The 20,260-nt window shown below is 41.2% G+C and overlaps 1 protein-coding gene across 1 annotated transcript in view; it reads left to right on the top strand.

The window, feature by feature from the left end:
* Positions 1-211: 211 nt before the first annotated feature.
* Positions 212-20,260, top strand: part of Pgant2 (polypeptide N-acetylgalactosaminyltransferase 2) — a 185,927-nt gene continuing 165,878 nt past the window's right edge. The window contains exon 1 of the mRNA XM_018020110.2: positions 212-537. Within this exon, the coding sequence (XP_017875599.1) occupies positions 448-537 (90 nt within the window). The 5' untranslated portion in view covers positions 212-447. The remainder of the gene's footprint in view (positions 538-20,260) is intronic.

Here is a 20,260-nt window from a genome sequence, read left to right as displayed (position 1 = left end):
GTTAAAACGAGTTTCGGAAAACTGAATTAAATATTCGAAAATCTGTGAACGTCGCGCATAGAGGTCAGCATGTGACGCCGGTTCGTCGCGACGCTTGAAATTGAAATCCGCAGTTGAAATTCGGCGCCCAAGCGCGCAGCGCTACCTAGCGTAGGGACTCGGAGTCACGGGTCGCGTTCGGCACGGAGCGTCCGCCGTTCTCCTCGGAGGCCAGACAGTATGGCTTCGGCTGCCGGTTCGTTCGCGTTGGTGGTGTTTGTCCGCGGTGTCACGGTGCGTTCTCGGCCGCGGGTGTGCGTGCTACGTTTCTCTGGGAACCGAAACGCAGCCGGGATCGTGCGTGGACGTGCGTAACGCGTGCCGAACGAGGCTCGTTTCATAGAGTCTATCGACGCGCGAACACCCGACCAAGAGGCCGTAGGGGGCGAGAACGAGACGGTAGCAGAGATGCGGCGAAATGTGAAAATTGTGTTGCTGCTGTCATGCGCGTGGATGTTCGCCTTTGTTTACTACTACCACACGTCAAGGGACACCAAGGTACGTACGCACGTTAAGTCATCATTTTTTCGATAACCGTTTATCAAAAACGCGGTGCGTCGACGCCATGTGCGCGAACGCTGTAAGTGTGTACACGCTGCCGCTCCGATCGGGGTGAGCAGCGGAACGTGTGAATCACCCTTTGTCCCACGTTGCTCGAATTCGGGCGACCTTGACACGGCCACGCTGGGCTAAACCGCAGATCCGCTCTTTTTCACACGAGCTTTCAGAATAATATTGTAAGTACAGCTTCTAGTTGATGATATCATGGGGACGGGGTTACAGAATAACGAAGTTTGCACATGTATATTCGTAACGCGATATTAGAACGTAGTATTGATTCCAATTCATGAATCAGTCCATTGTCGCTTAGCCCATAGTCTTTAAGACGTACGGACAGAGCTATTAGTGTTCTTTGTTTAATCGGTAAATCACGTATGTACGTGCAAGGCCGTCTGTGTTTACACTATGTGTAGCGTGCAGGCATAGAATTATTTAATTCTGGTCTCCATATAGTGTATCAGTTTTTTATTTTTGGTCATACATTATGTGGAAGGTTTAACATTCTTTCTGAGTATTTAGTAAACGCATTTGTTTAATTAGGAGGATGGATCAATCTTATTGTCAAAGTAGGCAGTCGTTTGCTGGTGATAACGAGGAGCACATTCCTCAGTTACGATACCATTCTCGATCCGTCTAGCGTTCATTGACTCGTTAAGCAGCCGCGTACACGCATGTGTATCGGCGTTCGATTGAATCGCGGCCGGAATAAAAATCCGGTTTCTCGCCTCTCTGGTCACTCCACGTATGAATCTGGAACGTGCAATCACGTGATCCAGTTCACGTGTCACGCGGGGATCGAACAACGACGACGAGTTCACGGTTAAACGTAACGGCTGCTGCGAAGTAGCATTACGGCGAACGGGTTGTTAAACGGCCGGTGAATAACGGGCGGCGGCGTGTGCAGCCCGGAATCTGGTCCGCGTTATTGCCCTTATTAGCAGGCAACGATCGCTGGTGTTGTGCGGCTTTGCAAACAATTCCAATGGCCCGTGCCGAGAACTCGGCGACCGGAACGCGCACCGTTAGATCTGTAATAACGCCGGCGAATATTTGCGAATACGCCTTGTTCAGTGTTATTGCAATACTCGTCAAAAAAGTTGAGAAACGTTATAACTTCGATCTCGAAATTTTTTGTATTATCACTTTAGTCGAATGTAGTCAGATCGAATTCTCTGCTGTTCATAATAGGCAGCATATTGGCCAGTATTCAGAGTCATTGTTTGTTCTTAAGATCGTCTTAAGAATTTTCTATCCCATATTTCCAGTCCTTATCTTGTATAGGGAACAGGGATTTAAGCAAATGCTTAAGACGATCTTAAGAATAAGCAACGACTCTGAATACCGACCATTGTCTCTTTTTTACTGGGAATAAAAGAATAAACGATATCATAATTATTTTATTTGACCATGAATCTGCGTGTCAATAACTTTTTGTATTATCACCGTTCTCAATTTCCAATATTTATTATCAACAGGACTACGTTTATTTATTCGCGTATTTATCGTGTACACATAAAATAAATCGATCCCCGCGCGACACTTTTGTTATTCGTTATGATATAATAAAGGTCGTTTTCTTGTGACGATACGACGGAATTACTTTTGTTTCGTAATGCCTAGTCTTCTTTCGATCTTATTCAGTTCGCTTCTTTTCTCCTTCTCCCGGTAAATACAGCAACTAAGCTTGCGTGAGCTGCAAAAAAAAGGGAAAGTGATCCTTCCACCGAGTTGCTCTGCTAACAGATATTTGTCTTGCGCCACGGTTAAATGGCGAAGCCGTGCTTCGGAAGTCATTAAACGCTTGGCTTGGCGGCGGGAATTATCGTTGACATGGAAATACGTTAAGCTGCTTAACAGATTGTTACTTGAAGAGCTTTCGAATCTCTTGAAAGAATCTGTACACACTCCGCAATTATTTCATGTATTTTATTTCTCCAGTAGAAGAAACATATTTTCACCCTGTTCCTCCTTTACTGAGATTTCCTACTGGCGCCAGGTTTTCTGGTATATAGAATGAGGTGCCTCTTGCATTAGTGCTCGAATCTCTTCAGAGAAAGTGTGTATATATACTCCATTTATATCTTCTATTTTATTCCTGCATTTGAAGAACCATATTTTTATCCTGTTTCTCCTGTACTGAAATTTGCTATTGGCGCCGGGTTTCTGAAGTATAGAACGAGGCGTCACTCGCATCAGTACTGGAAACACCGTTTACGCCGTGTGCATTGATTAATGTGGCACGGGGGCTCCAAAGATTGACGGACGTGTTTACGGTCTCGTGAATGGGCGAGCGTGGCACGTGCACGTAGATCTGCGCGCAATTTCCAAGCAACTGGTGAATAAAGCATGGAAATCTCAGTCGGGATTATTTTTGACCCGATGGACGCCACGTGGGGTCTCGCGATTTCGCGTATAGCTGCAGAATATTTTATGCCCTCTCTTCATTCTGATTGCAACAAGCAGTGATCAAATTTAAAAGTGCAGACGCGATTTAACTGTTGACACTATTTCTATCGGTGTCAAAATACACTTCTTGAAATTTTTATTTAAAATTAGTATCATTAGTTAATTACTTCTTCCTCAATTAAATTTTTGACTTTCCCTATACTGGCTGTTAAATTAATTAATTAAATCGAGGAAAAATGATTAAACTAATGATAACAATTTTAAGCGAACATTTCAAAAGGTGTCTTTTGACGAAAATAGTGTAAAACAACTGTTATATTTGTCCAGCACAATTTTGTTTCTAGGAGATTGAAACGTGGAGTCGATTTACAAAAGTTTACTGATAATATTTGATAAATTGACGTAGAAACGCGAACAAGTGAAAATGTATCTGCTCTGTACTTATGAAGCTAACAACGCGGATTAGGACAAAAATTGAGCTGGCGTAATTAAAAGCTCGCATAGCTTGATTAAGTCCCTCGTTCACTGTAAATACGTACACGTTTCTTGCGCTACCATATTTAACGAGTTACACGAATATTTCATGAATAAGTGAAGAGCTCCATGGAGATCGTTAATTAACCGGCGCGAGTGTTCGTTCGTTTTTCGTGCATTTTGTTTGAACGTTTTTGGTGGGAAAAAAAAAAAAACGAGCAAGAAAGTCGATTTTAGTTATTAGCCGTATTTCGACCGCAATATTAAAACCGCTTTTACGTATCGACGATCGGCGTTTCATACACCGCAACTTTTTTCTCTGATTTATCGTCTCGCAATTTTCTGATTCCGTGTCGTGGTCGCGCCGTGCCGCGGATATTTCAACGTCCCTCCCCCGACAAAATGCCACCCCGTTATTACACCGATATATAAACTCGAATTGGCTAGACTGTTTTTTTATTCGTTTTACTCACAGTTTATGAAATTATATAGCGTGAATTATATAGAGTTAAGAAATTTCATCAAATGTTACGTGACATTCGTTGATTTTATCAGAGAGCGATTTATGACATAAGAGATACATATAGAATGTATTTCAGTAACATGACATTGATAATTTGCATGATCAGATCAATGCGACAGGAAATTGTCTCCTCGATTATTTCACGTGAACAGAAATTATGCTAATTCAAGAAAGTTGGTTCGACGTCTATGACAAGCAAGTTTTTAACACCGTTTCATTATGTGTATTTACGTATCCTAGAATTTTTCATCAGTTGTTTTCCTTTGAATTGGAAACGAGGTCGCATAATTAAGCAGAGAAAAGAATGTACGTTTGCGTCGGAGGAACGTACAAGAACCTATCTCGAATTAGAGATCGTTCCTTTCTCTATGATTTCACTTTTCAATTTTATATATAGACATCGGCACAGTCATCGCCGATCTAGATTCCGATCGTAGGAATCTGCCGTCGGCTACGAGAAACGAACGGACGCAATCGGTATGCCCGTTACGCGTCGAGGTGAAAGCCGAATTAGAGTGACCCGTTATCGAGAACGTCCTCTCGATCCACGAGTCCGTCGGTAGTAACTATCGTCGTTAACGGTAACGCGAGATAATTTGTTCGGTCATCGACAGGTTGCTTGTAAATTCTCGCGCGAGTGACGCGACTGGAACCATAAAACGCGAAACTACGCGCGCGACTCACGGTTTTATTTCACCGGGAACTCGCTCGCAGTTACGTATTAGGATTATTATCGGTGAGTTCGAAGTCGTGTTACTGATTTAATGCTTCGTTAAAGCGCGACGAGTGCAAGTACGATATTGTCGCTGAAAATGGAATCGGAACTGCAACATTCAAGCTCTGCCCGTGAATTTCAGATTATCAGGTCTGAAATTATCCAACTTTGTCGATATTGAATCATTTATTTTCTCTCGGTTCTAATTTCTAATCAGAGAACCATTGAGCTATATAAAACATCTGGAGTGTGAACGAATGGGGGGGTACGTTCGTCGACAAAGAGGAACCGTAAAGGAATCTCTTTCTCTTTCTAGGTGTATAATGCATGTTTTCTGAACCTGAACTCGGACGCGTATATGTCGAGTGATTGACAGTGTTATAAATTCAAGTGATTCGATAGAATACTGAACTTCTATCCCCACGATAGTTAAATTTACTACAAGATAATACAAATAGAGAGAGAGAATATAAAAAGAAGGATAGAGATCCCCTATAGCTTCTCGCTCCTTGGAGCATCGTCGCTACTCTTTTATCTTACGACTTTTGACAGCCGCGCACACTCCAGATATTTTATATAGCTCAATGCACTAATCGATCAACTTAATAACGTGAAGTAATAAGTTTATATCAGTTTCTAGAATTTGTTTTATTTGACTATCGATTAAATCATAGAGTTAGTATAGATAGAGTAGGCAAGCCCGGTAGGTAGGCGTCCGGTGAATAAAAAGAGAAAGGAAATTGGATTTGGTGGTGCTATCTTTCTCTCACGACGAAACAGAGAAGAAATAATAATACCAAGTTCGTTTTTTCTCTCTTTCTATCGATGTGATGTTTCCACTTACATGCGCGCCTATGTTTTGCCTACTCTATCTATACTGACTCTATGGATTAAATTCCGTTGGCCAAGTAAAACGCGACGCGCGAGGTAATCCCATGTTTTCTATCAGACAAGACGTAACACTGCCGTTGTAAAATCACTCGCGTCCATTCTCCGTTCGAGCGGATAACGAAATCGCGGTTGATCCACTTTTACGATCGGCTGTAAAGGCTCCCTACCGTTCCTTTTCTCTCGGCGAACGCGTTGAAAACCTGAGCTCGATTCGAGAACCACGTGAATCTTCGCGTCCGACCGCGATTTTCCGCGGCGCGTTAATCGTCGATGCTCTAATGGAGCGAACTAATCGGCGCGATCCTGCAGTTAACGACTCGGCCGTTAAACCCAGAATCGCCTCGTCGAGTCCCGACGATTGCATTTGGGACACTCGAGTTTTGTCCGAAATTTTCGGGGAAAATTGACAGGAAATCGCAGATTTTTCTCAACGTAATTAATTCGCAATTCTTTGTAAAGTTATTATGTCTCGTGTACGTAACAGTTATCAGCTTAACCTCGAGTCAGATTTATCTCGTCTCTCATAATCGCTCGTCATAACATCTCGTATATAAATAGGATCACTGGTTGCAGTATTAAATTCCTATCAATATTCCATTTCTATTTAAAATTATCCGTAACGCCTGTATTAAATGTTCGATAACGTTTTGTTGGGAAAACTATTTGCAACACGTTGGCCGGGTTAATTTAATTCTTGTTGCCTTACGTCATTTTAAAAAATTTAATTTAAAAGCTGGAACTACGGCGAAACTCCTGCCGGGTTGTGAAATATTAAAAATAGTCCCAAGGCACGGAGTAAAGGCATTACCGGGCGAACGCTCGTAAAACAAGTGACAAGTTGATGGCAGGAGCGACGTCGATGGCCGGTTAAAATTTCTGGACAGGCTTCTCTCGGACCGCGGGGCGAAATCCCGACAAAAAATTAGAACGCTTCGCCAGAACAAAATACGCACGTGCGCTTGTTAACAAATGGTTCACCGATATTTTTTCACTCGCCACCTACGCGCCGGTGTTTGTTTGCCCTCGCGTAAATCCAACAAACGCTAGAACGAAATCCGGTTTTATTAATGCTTCCTATATTACATTATTTTTATTATCCATTCATTATTTGATACATCGAACGAATGATATATGAAATATTGAAATCGATCAGTAAAAGAAATGATGAATACGTCGGAAAAATTGTATCAAATTTTCATTCCAGTTGAAGTATCTATTGACAAATGATGCAAAGATATCGAAGCTCGTTACTCGATGACAATTTCCAAAGCGTTCATAAATGTTTTAACGGGCCAGCGTATGCAAACGCGAACCACGTGGGAAAACGAAAGATCGAATAACGGACGTTCTTGTATAGCTTTTATCCGTTCGTTGCTAGACGATCTTTAATTTCCGTCCATCGATTCCATCTAACCCCACGTTATATCCGACGATTGTAAGTATTTCTTTTTAAAGAATGCCCGTTTATTGGACGACGGAACGAGCAATTGGCTTTCAATATTTCTCCATCGGAACGGGAACGCAATATGATGCGGGCAAATTTTCAAAGGAATCGACTTTAATCTCCACCGGAGATTGTTAGCCGGCGGTAATAAAAATCTTTTCCACGGCTCGTTTCAATCATCCGTTCTCAAGACTTTTAACAGAGTTTAAAAATATTTACCAAAAATTAGTCAATCCTTATCTTTATTAATTTTAATACGGTTTCAAAGGAACTGGGAATTTAAGGGATGTAATAAACTACTTCGATTATGTCCTTTAATTATAGTTAGTATTTATTCGAATAATTATGTGTTTCATACAATTCGAATTGATGCAGAAATAAGTATAAATTAATAATAATTCATCAAACAGTGGAGAAGACGTAATAATGGTTCTGACAGACAGGGATAGGAAGGTGCAAGATCAAGAACGTGCAATGAAGATTAAAGAGGCAAGATATAATAAGAAATACAAATACATTGTAAGTTATACAGTACCAGAATATCTAGTAAAAGAAGCTAAGAGCAATAGTAGTAAGTTAATAGCGAGGGCGAGATGTGGCAATGTGGAATCGTATAATAGATACTGGCTAGATGAGGAGAAAAGGATGTGTAAAATTTGTGGGAGAGGACGGGCAACGTTTAAGCACTGGTTGGAGGATTGCGAGGAATTGGTGAGAGGAGAATGTTCGATTAGGGAAATATTAGATGGAAACGGGGATGAACGTGTGGTAAATTGGTTAAGAATGCTGGACAAGAAGTTAAAAGAGAGAGAACGACAAGGCTTATGAACACAGTTATGTATTTGGGTGCAATATGGATGGATGAATGTGATTTTACGCCAAAGAAAGATTATGTTTTGTTTACTTTGTATTTAATTTGTTTAAGTTGTACTCTTAGAATGTTATTATAATGTTTATTTCTATTCATGTTATATAGCTATATGAGTTAATATTTAGTTAAGATACTAGAAATGTACGAAGGGTGACATAGTATGCAAGAACGTGTGAGTTAGGTTATAAATTGTAAACCAAGTCCTATTCTTAGGCCGATAAGGCTAGAATAAATCATTTATTTAATTATAAATAATAATTCATCGTTTTAAGTATTACATTGTAAGCTTATTTGTCAATTACTATTTTACATCATTGACGTATTTATGATAATGTTTCATTAGCATGCAGTTTAGTAATATTAAAGTGATCTAAAAATTAATTATGCATCCTATCTCGCGCCGTAGCCTTTTATGTAGAACGTTCGTTCGCATGTGTAGCTACACGTTTCGGTCGAATTTCCAAAAGCAATTTGCCGATTCGCCGCACACTCCGTACCACGCGCGCGCTCCTCTCGCTCGTTGTTCATTAATCGGTGAAGCCATTAGAAAGCAACGCGAATTCATCAGCGTGTTGCGCACGCGGTTTAGCGCGTTCCTCAGGTGTGAAGTACAATCGAATGAATTATTATCGAACATAAAAGATCATACGTTAACTGTGTAATAAATCATACAATAAATTAATGAACGAATAGAGTCATCGACGTTGATGACATTGTTAGACGGACTTTGATCACGTTGTTTAAACTAAAACTCTGACAGAATTGTTAATCATTTATTATACAATGTTTATAAGCTCTCTTTTTCTAATTACGCTCTACCAACGTTTCGTTAGGCTACACATTTCGCAATCCTAAATAGTGCAAAAAGCGAGTTGAACCGCGGCTCGAATCGCGTCCACTAATTAGCTAGCTCGCGGATTTCGGGAAACCTCTTTATACAGAGACGTCGGATAATGGTTGGCTTCTCTGTTTGCCACACGCGTTTCGTTTCCATTTTGTCTGTCCACGGCCTCCAAATCGAGCTTCCACGGAATCGAATAACAATCTTCTTCTGTTTGTTTTTCGGTTTAAAAAACGGTGCGTCGCGTCGCTAGAATTTGTAGGGCTGAGAGTCGTAGGCCAGAGCTCCGCGTGCTCGTCGGCAAATCCATTTCGCTTTATCCCCTGTAAATACGTTTGCACCTGAAAGCTCGCAAACGCGATAGAGAAGATGCGGGACAGGGTTTAAACTCGGGGTCGCGTTAAATAATCCTGGGACTGCATAATTGGTCGCGTGTAATTACCGGCGAGGACTGGCCAGCCGTGTATTATACGCGAACGATCCCGGTGACCATTTAAATTCGCTTTCAGCGCGGACTCCGAAACGCTGATCGATTTGCCTAACGCGCTTTCTAACGGCCACTTCGTCACCGAAGTGGATCATTGCCGGACGCAGCTGTCCAGCCATCGAAGTCTCTTTAATATCGTTGTTGATATCAGATTTTAAAATAAATAATATAAATTAAAACGATGTACATTTGATTCCGCTTCTGCTACTCCAAAAGCTCTCGAAAGGGTTTTCATTCGTTGAAAATTTTTATCGATTCTGCCCGACTCACTGTTTGCAATCGAGGGGTGATTTTCGCACTTCAGAAGAGATGAGAGTCGATATAAAAGTATCTGTCGATTATTTTTTATATCAAGAGCGAATTTGATTGAAATCGTTGAGTGGTTCAGTTTACTTGTGGATTTATGGTTTAAAGAAAAAAGGAAATGGAAGATGCGGCTACGTAGTGTTAAATTAATAATACCTGGTCCCTCAATTTCGGTGATAAACGCTCGCATCAACGTTCGTTTCGGTATCGATTAGTTGTTCCTTCCAGTTTGTGTCCCTATTCCCGGGAAACTTGGAACTTCCGTTTATGTACGAACGGTCCCGTCCCTTTCATACCCGTTAATAGTCTTCCGGCTGCATTAGCCTCCTGAAAAGCTAAGTTTCTACAAACAGTTAATCGGTTTATTTGTTGGTTTGTCCCGGACACGGCGAACATGTTCGAGATTAATTACGTTCGTTGGAAAAATTTAATTGCTTCGATCCCAACTGCCAACGTCAGAATTCTTCGACGTTATGATTTAAACATTCTGCAACTATTTCTCATTAAGCTGTAGATTTTCATACAGAGTAAAACATTTATCAGTTTAAATAAGGTATTTCAGGTATTTCGTTTGTTTTAATTAAACAATGCAACTGTAGATTTATTATACTTCAGCATTTGACGTTATATGAATTCGTACATAGATGTGGTTAAAAGCCAACTAAATTTCGTACTTTTAAGAACTTGGCTTTTAACCAAAAGCACGCAATCTGGGTCTTGATACCATAATCCATAAATACAGCCTCGCTCATAAATCTTCAGTCATATTATAAAACGTACAGCCGTACCGGCAAACAAATTGTAATTTCCCGATATTTTCATAAATAATTTTATCAACGATATCAAATGTATCATATCATGTAGAATTTATTATATCACGTGATTTATTTTATGACGTATTGTGCGACCATTGTACGAGTGCTTTCTATTGAATGAATGCTCGCGTCTCATCTCGTTGTCGCCACAAATGAACCACGCAGCGTCCCTCTTTTTCAATCTCTCCCTCTCTCGCTCGTCGTACACTGTTTTTACGTGCTTTAATTTCCGCGTGCTGTCGCCAGAAGTGTCGGGGAGAATCGCCAGAAGCCTGGCAATGTCGGATGAACACCGTGGCCATGTTTGAACGACGATATACACAGTTACGTGTCTCATCGACAGTAGCCTTAGAACGAGTCCCTTACCGCCATTGTTAGCTCCTTTCGATTAATATTTATTTAAGAACAAAATGGAGAATATTTAACAAAATGATTCGTATGATCTCTAAGCTCCGTCTCGTGACTTCACACCAGACCGACTGTCCCTCGTCCTGCTCGTGCTCGAGCCTGTTCGTCGCGGCGTTTTTGTTTATTCCTCCGGTATTGGCTACGACGGCCAACCGCTTCGCCGCTGATTGACAGGATCGTGACTACGTGAGGCGTCGCGTTCACCATAGTAATCAGTTTTAATTCCCGCTCTCAAACAGATTTTTATATCTCACACGGTTTAATTATGCAATTTTTACCTCGAATTGTTGGACACATTATTATTTTGTCATTTCCTGCGAACAAAGAGAATTGCAAACTTGTTCTACGAATAACAATTATCTTTGTGCCATGCTCAAAAGACTGGATTCCCATTTCCTATTTCTTAATCATACTAGCTACTCGCATTCACGTTCGCTTTGGGCAAAGCGATTCGGACACGGGGCCATGACTCCGCAAGAATAACCGTGATTAATGTCTCCGGGCCGGGCTCGGTAATAAGTAATAGCCCCGACGCGGTGGTAGACACGTAGGCGCGTGTATAGACGCGTGTTTGCACATCGCGTTTCAGCCAGACGTCAGACACGGGAACGTATTCGCGTTCCTGCTCGAGACAGGGGACCTGATGAAATTGCTCCCGTTCATCGGGAATCGCTGACGAAAATAGGATTTTGTACGGTCACTCGGAAGCTGGTACACTAGTTCATTAACAATACGTCCTGGCGACGCTTGTAGCAAAACAGTGATTAATTACTCTCGAGCAGTTCGGATTCGATTATTTGACAAAAATGCAAACTAGAAAGAAAATCTCTGTTTTATATAGTTTTAAGAAATTCTCGTTGTCAGCCGCGTGTTACGCGTCTCGTATTTATTCACTGGGAAGCTTTTATCGTTACGCAACAGCGACAACGTGTATTGAAACGATATTGCAAGATAAAGCTATCGTGATTCGTGTTTCAAGATTCGATAAAAGTGCAGTGAAGGAAATCGTACATATCGCGTGAAACGAGAAGAAATTATATTTACACGCTTGATCAAATATTAATAATTGTATGTAATACTAAATATGTGTTTTAAATATACACATTAGTTACATTGTTATTTTTTCTTGGACGAGTTTAGTGCAGCTTTGATCTCGTGCGAGTTCCACGGCTGCAGGATCGGTGCCAATTATCAGTCTCGCGTGTTTTACTGTTCCGCGGTCGCCAGAAAGAACCGGGACACCGGGGTACTTGACCTTTGTTCCATTTGCGTCGCTTCTGTTAGGTTCGCTCGCCGGAGGACGGAACGCACGAGGCGATCCTACAATTATTTAATTGGCAAAACGCGTCGCCGTTACAGTATTCATATTGTCCCCCTGATGACAATCGACGATTCTCAGCCGAGCAGATCCCTGTTTTGAAAAGCATTTTGTCGGGGGTTTGCTCCAGATTCCGAAAAGCTTGCGCAACTTCTTTTCTTCCCGATTGTCTCGTTCCGCTGCTAGAAATAAACTTTACAAAGGCCGTGATTCAGTGCAGCTTTAAATAGGAGCTATACAACTCGCGAAGCGTTATCTGCCAGAGGGAATCCAAATGGCTTGCGAGCACTGCGACAAAGATCTGTCCATGTCCTTTTTCCTTCTATTCTGTTCGACGAATTCAGCGGATTGAGCGGGACGGAGATTTCGCAGGGAACGGTTGTACATGGACTTTATTAGAACAGACCGGGGGATCGAAACGATTTCGGTGTTCTTCGGAACAGCGCCGCCGGTCCAAGAGCAAAATCTGGACTAATTAAGGCAGACGTCGCCCGGTTTAATCGTACTTTTCTCTCTCGCCTGGGCCATCTGTCGTGGCTGCAGTCACTGCGTTCCACCGGCTAATGGCGTTAATTCTTCCATGGCTACGTATGAATTAGCTGCAGCACTCGTTAATTCTTCCCCGTGGAATTGTCCCGCGTTATACATTTCCTCTGAATGAAATCGTTATTTTAAGAGAAATAGGACGAGAGCGAAGTGAAAGAGGCTTTGATTATCAAAATGTTACATCTTGCTGTTTTTTAAATATTTGTTACAGAAATTGACGGAATTTCATGCGATAATTAAATGTGACAACAGTATTTATTTTACTATAATATAATTAGTGAACTATTTTATACATAATTATGTGAGCGAAACTCCATTTCGGTTCAACTCTGTCCGCGTGAAATTTGGTACATAGCTCGGTTAATCAGTCCTCTCGTGCCGCGAGAGTCTAGTCTAACTTTGAAGTTCACCCTAAGGCTGGGCAGACGGCGCGTCCTTCTGCACCCTCTTGTCACTTTTCGCGACTTTGCAACCGTCGGACCTTTGGCCGAACTCGAGAACTCTTTTCGGCTCTTGGAGTTCGCTACACCGTGTGTGTTCATTCATGGTCCGATTTTTCTCTATTTTAACCCTCCACGTTTCAATTAGTTCGTCGCTACGTAAAAGTTGGATGAAAGCTATTATTAAATTTGTTATTTATTTGACGAACAGAAATAGTGGATTACTGATGAACTTTTCCATTTTTCCGCCGTTATTAAGCGCGTAGTAAAATCTGCGACGAAGGTTCTAATTCGGTCGGCATTAATGTCGAGCCACGTTAATTAATGAATGCAAATCTGGACGTCCATTATTGTCTCTGTCTCGGAGTTTTCGGTCCTCCCGGACAATACCCGCGGCTAACGAAAGCACCAGGCGCAGAAAGCCAGCGTCGCAGTTCCATTAGCTTGGAAATTGTGTTTCGATGAGTTCACTCGATACAATCGGTATCAAAAGTTACCCGCGCCCGTACTGTCGTTCCCTTTTCCGCCCCCTTTTTCGCGCCAGCCACCCGTTTCGACTTCGCTCTCCGAATTTCCCGTAATTCTGCTCTCTCGGTTTTTCGAACGTGCTCCGAACTGCCCTCGGGACGGCTTATTACATGCTCGCCGCGAAACGAAACCAGCAGATGATTATTCTGTCCAAGTACCCGGGTCAAAGCCGATTTCAACCAACTTTCCCGTGTAAGCAATCTCCTTTCAGGGGGGATATATTTCAAACGATCCTTGGAAACTGTCTTTAGGCTCTCCTCAATGTGATGCTTACTATAGGAAATTGAAGAGTTCATAAGAAAATGATTCTTATCTATCAGAAAGAGGATGAAACGAACATTATAGTCTTGTTGAATAAAATATTCATACATCATAGGTTGTATTTATTAAAACTATCACATTTTGAACAGAGAAATTGCATTGGGAATTCGTATAATTGTTCAAATGCGGTTACATAGAGTCGCGGTATAATGATCGCTCTCAGGAAATGATTGTATGAATTTCTAATTATCAACCGTGCTCATTCAAGTTCAAATTGCATGATGCTCGACGGATCTGAACGTGGTTAATTATCGAGATTTGTTCGGGCCTCGGTTCGACGGGAACCGGTTACACGGACAACGGATTCGGGCTGACTCGACAATGGCTTCCTAATGTAACCAATACCGAGCATAATTTAACGTTGGGTGTGCGTTCGGCTCGTGGGTTTCCTCGAGTATCATTGCATCGTAACGTTCGCTGTAATTGACCCGTTGCGCGAGCACCAATTGCAGCTATAACCCCCGTGCCCTTCTCAAAACCTCGACCGCTTCCACTGGATCAGGCAATTGCATTTTCATTTGCCACATTTCACCGTTATTTCGAGCTTTTTAATCCATTAAAATGAATAGTCATTAATTATTGGATAAACACTTTATTGTATTTCATGAATTATGAAATTAGGAAAATTTCAACTACTTTCAGAATAATTAACCCTTTGACATACAATGACGAGTTTGACTCGTCATTTATTCCATTTAATTTGTATGTAAAGTTCCATTTAATTTGTATATCAAGGGGTTAATAACGATTTATTTATACATATAATTGCAATAATAAATTTGATTAATTGAAGTAGTGGAAGTTTGGTTTAGGTTTTTAGCTTCAGAGTTTATTAGAGCAGGTTATGAAAATTTCTCTTTTGAAACCGAAACGCGGATCGTGATAAACAACCGGGATGCGGGCATCATCCGGGTTAATTTTTAACCCCGTCGGTGCCGCGACGAGATTTATCACGCCAAGCCCTTTTGTTAAGCCAAGTATCGCGTAGCCGTGCGCAGGATGCGTGCGTGCAGAGGAACAAGTCGCTATATTTTTCCATGGAAATCCCTTTATCCGTGCGCCGGGGTAGGTGCAGTTTACACCGGTATTCGATCTCGTAAATTGAACGATTGTTATCTTGCCGCGTTCTTTCGGCATCGCTGGCCGCTTGAAAACATTTATCGCACGTCATTTGTACCCATCCACCGTGCACCTCTTTTTTTCTGCGTGTTCCTCTTTTTTTTTTGGGATACCATTTTTCGGAAATATTTTCGAGGAATTTATCGTCGGCCCAGGTCTCGTTTGTTCAGTTTCGTGTTTCAACGCGAATAAAAAATTAGAGATTTTTTTGAAGCTTTTTTTTTACACCGATGTAACTTATATCGGCAAGGAATTTCGGTTCCATTGGATTGGGTATTCCGGTTTTGGATGATGCATCGTACCGGAAGCTGTAAATCACTCGGCGTAGCGTGGCCTCTACGTTGATTTCCTGTCGTTAGCGTGGTATTTGCAAAATAGGATGCGCTCCCCAATTCCCGCGGCAAAAAAGGGTCGAACAATGCCGGCTTTACAAGTGTCATCTAAATCACGACACACCAGCGGCCGGTTCTCTTTTCACGGTCCGCTTACAGGGGTTGACTTTCCACTCGGCCGGGGATGAAACATTCATCGAAACAGGAGGGTCAACCCAATTTCCAGCTCGAGATCCGATCACGTTGCCATTCTTTCTCACAGCCGCGTTCGCGTTAAATGAATTTCGAATCGTTCCGGTCGTTCACGACCCGGTGACCTCATCTCTCAACGTTTTCTTTCGCGACCTCGCCCCCCTTTTCTCCCTTCCGCGCCGTTTTATTCGCCGTGAAATTCGTCACGACGACGACGACGACGCTGCAGCAGCAGCGGCAGGGCTTCGCGTTTCACGCAACGACGGTTCACTCTCAATCGTGCCGTGAGAAAAACCGAGACCCGGGACCGATCTCGTTTCTTAGGCAGAGGTAGCAATTTTTCGGCCACTTAATTCCGTGAGCTCTCTTTCGTAATGATCAATTCTTTTTAACCTTGCGCGTTGAATTCGTTCAAAGAAATGTTATTTACTAGTTCAGGAATTATCCGCTCTTTAAGTGTCCAAGGACGTTCAAAGTTCTTATGAAATTACAGTGTTGTTAAGACTCGACGAGTAACAATTAACAAATTAACACCGACTTTGCTAATTAAACGTCGCAACGAAGTATCTACTTCGGACACTCTTTAAAACCTTCTTTAACACGCAAGTTTATTTAGATGGCAAATTTTTATAAAGGAGAAACAGTGATATAAATTCGCGATGAAACGTTTCTGGTCATTATTATTTTCCTAGTAATTTTGTCTTACTTTACTCGTATTTGGAACGGGAGTCGAACAAAAGGAACGCTCGAAAGCGATCGCATTCTTGCGTGCTCTGCGCCGCCGAGTCACGTAAGTCAGTAGTTAATTAAGGCGACGAATATCTCTCACGATTTCTACTCCCCGCCGTTAACGGCACTTTGTTTCACGTGAAATCGTCCCCGCGATGGAGCGCGAATACCGATTTACTTTCCTCTACGCGCGTGAACAATTGCGGGACGAACAATCGAACTGCCATGCGATTCCCACTTTCTTACTGCTCTGTACGTTCTACTATTTTATTTCTTGCCACTTTTATGGATTTCCTTTTATATAAATTATAATATAATGGATCTGTAGTTTTCGTTCATTGTTAAAAATTAAATTGTGTCGTTAATGTATAGAATAGAATTTATGGAATAATATATAGTATGGAATCTCAAGTCTAATCTGGATGTACAACTTGGAACAATGATTGCTGGCCAGTTCCGGCTAGTGTTAATTTGTAAGTGTCAATAAAATGCCAATGATCATAGTTGACTCGTTAAATATCGAAGTTAGCAAAAAAACCACTTTTATTTGAAGCATTTTACAAAATTTCGACCAAAAAAAATTTTTCAATTTTTCCAAGATTTTTCAAGGGGTACCCCTTCAGATTTCTCGAAATTTTCGTTTTTTGCCCATAACTCCCAAACGGATGGACTTAGGGGGAACTTTATAGGATCATTTTGTAGAGGACGACGAGATCTACAATTTCCGTATAAAAATTCTTCGCTAGCGTCAATAGTTTAAGAGTAATTTGCAAAAAACTGTTTTTTAGTTTTTCGTCAATAACTCGTAAACTATAAATGCTAGCGAATAACTTTTATATGGAAATTGTAGATCTCATCGTCCTCTACAAAAAAGGTTCTCTGTGATTTTTTCGTAGGCCCAACGGTTTATGAGTTATTGGCGAAAAACGAAATTATTGGCCAAAAGTTCGCCATTTCGACGGTGGAATGGTCGGATTTTGTCAACATCAATAAAATGCCAAATAATCATACTTAACTCATTAAATATCGAAATTAGAAGAAAAATTCATAGAATCTTTCTTGTAGAGTCCATCAGTGTCTACAACTTCTGTTTAAAACATTTTTTGCTAACGTCATTCATGAATTAATAAAATCGTTTAGTGCAAAAGTTTTTTCTTCGTCCAAGCGAAAAATGTTTCGTACAGAACTTATAGCTTTAGTTGTCAGCTACAAATAAGGTCTTATGCCATTTTTCTGTTAAAATTGTTCTCATTTTGAAACGTCAAAATTATGCAAAAATCAACGCCAGATCGAGCACTGGAAAAAAAAGACATAGATTTATTACTGTTTTTTAATCTTATCCCCCAGGGGAAATCAACACAAGTCAGAACTAGCCAGGAATCATTGTCCCAAGCTGTAGATACTAGAAGACAAGTTGGCATGTTCTGACATTTCATATTCATAGAAACAAATATTTCTCATTCTTCATGCATTGCTGAAAGCATGTCTATTTTCCTATTAATTATTGCAAATCTCAATTTGATATTAAGAAAATTACACATTAGTAAACAGTATATTTTTATTTAGATAAATAACAAGCAATGCATTCTTTAAAAAGGAATAGCAAATTGTTTAAGTACATTATCACGTCAGTGCGTTTGATCTCGATCCGAAACCAGTTGCAACAGCATTTTTCTTTGTCCGTCACCTCAAAGGTTGCCTGTCAGAGATCCCGTTCTCGCCTCGCTAACCCATGAATATTCTATTCGCGTGCTTTCGCGGGCGGGATTGCGCAACGGTGAACGGAGGGAATCCCGGGTAAAGGTTGCAAACGTCGAATCACTTTCGTTCTCGTTTTCGGCTCAAGGTTAAGTCGTTCCGATATAATTGGAGATTCCAATAAATCATATAAAACAAGTAATAAATCACGAGTTTCAATGGAATCTTGCGATTCCGTGTGGAATCAGTGAAAAAATGCACTGAATTTTCTATTAAAATAATTTCAAACAATATTTAAACACGAGTCAAGAATATTTCTAGATTTATTAAATTGATTCTAATATAAAAATCAGCAGATTACTGATAAGTAGATAAATTACTTCCTACGCTGAGAGAAAGTATAAATGAGATGATTTGAGATGCTCGGGCATAAGAAACGTAGGAAGAGCGACCGACGCAGTGGCCATAACTCGAGAGATTTTCCAATTGCGGGCATGATCGATGAAGTCACCGCTGCTTCTTCTCGAACAGTTTACCGGAGGCGTTTCTTGCAGCGATTTCACGACTCCCGCGGCGGGTTTAATTAAACGCGCCCGCGGCTATCGATCGCGCCGCGGCCGCACGCGTATATGGAATCGCGCGAGTGGAAACAGCGAGGTTAAAACCGGAATGCGAACGCGGAGAAACCGCAGCCTAATCCCAGGGTCTCGATGGATACAATCCACGCGTTGTTTCCTAATTAAGGCTAAAAATTGTTACATCGTTAGTCAATTGTAGAAGTCAGTCGAACGTGTTATAAACGTACAATGTCATTTTTTTAATAAGAAATTGACGATTATATTAACTGTGCAACTAAGTGATTGCGGATTTTAACCCATTCGCTGCCAAGGACGAGTATACTCGTCTTTGGCAGGGTGTCACGCATTGCCAGGACGAGTATACTCGTCCTGCTTTAAATATATTATAACATGCAGGCTCTTTTGAAGGCCCATTGCCAACGACGAGTATATTCGTCTTTGGTTTTCTGCTTCTAAATGATTATGTATGATAATATATGTGCTCTTACCAAGAAATAACAGGGTTTTGGTAAACAATAGCACTCAAAATATAAATGGCAATAGGAATGACTTCATATAATTTAGGCTTGGCAGCGAATGGGTTAAATAAGAAGTCTATCAACAAAATCCGCAATTATTTAGTTGCCAGCTTAAGCAGAGAAAATGAGTATTTAATTCAGTTTCGTCTTGTAACGCGAGAAATTCGATTAGAATTAATTGTTGATTATTCAATGAAAGTATCCGTGATAAACGAGAGCGTATCGAGATATCAATTAAACGATGGGGGATGGAGAGAGAGTGAGACAGAGTTACGAGTGTACTTGACGCTGACATTCGAAACAGAATTAACGGGTGAAATTGTCGAAAGGCAGGGAATAACGTGCTATCTTCGTTGGAATCGATAGCTCCTCTCGTCGTGCTCGAGCTGCTCGAATTTGCTCGAGATTCTTTGATTTCAGGAAATTGAACTTGTAGTCGGTTCGCTCTCGCGCGGAGCTTGTACCGGAGATAAGAAGCCGAAGGCTAGATCAGTCTTGAACCGATCGTAAAGAACCTGGGCTTGATCGATCGTCGGCGCGCTGCGACATCGCCCAGATGAAATCGTACCTCGCAGATCGACGTCTGCCCTGCGAACTGGCTGCCTCGTTTGAATACTTCGAGCATGATTGGCTACGAACTTCAGTCGCTGTCAGAAATTCTTAAGCCGTTCGCAATGCATGTATGAAACTAGATTACAGATAATATCGTTACGATGTAATGTATTACGTCGAATCTATTGTGGGGTGTAAATAAATTAAGATAGGATTAAGGATGTTTATATAAATTAACATAGGAATAAGGATGTTTACGTCTGTAACGTAAGATCGGGGCAATTGGAATGTTAACCCTTTGCACTCGAGCGGTGACTCTCGCTCACCAAGACTTTATCTCACCTTAAATTTTATTGTGGCGCTTTTAGCGAGACAGGCGACGCGTGTATAAGACCCTATAAGTGTAAAATGATACTCCTTTAAATGGAGATAAGTTTTTCGTATCGGAACCTTAGTCTGTAACGACAACCGTGCATCACTTTCGACATTAGTTCGAACTTGACAGTCGCGCCGAAAGATTATAATAATAGAAAGTGAATAATAGAAAAAAGAATACTGTTCTAACGGGAGTTAAGAAGGATTGCAAAGTCTGCTCGCGACGAAATATA

Source organism: Ceratina calcarata, unplaced genomic scaffold, assembly GCF_001652005.2.
Source record: "Ceratina calcarata isolate Rehan_Ccalc_2016 unplaced genomic scaffold, ASM165200v1 scaffold216, whole genome shotgun sequence".
NCBI lineage: Eukaryota > Metazoa > Arthropoda > Insecta > Hymenoptera > Apidae > Ceratina > Ceratina calcarata.
This window is presented reverse-complemented; position numbering and strand designations above follow the sequence as displayed.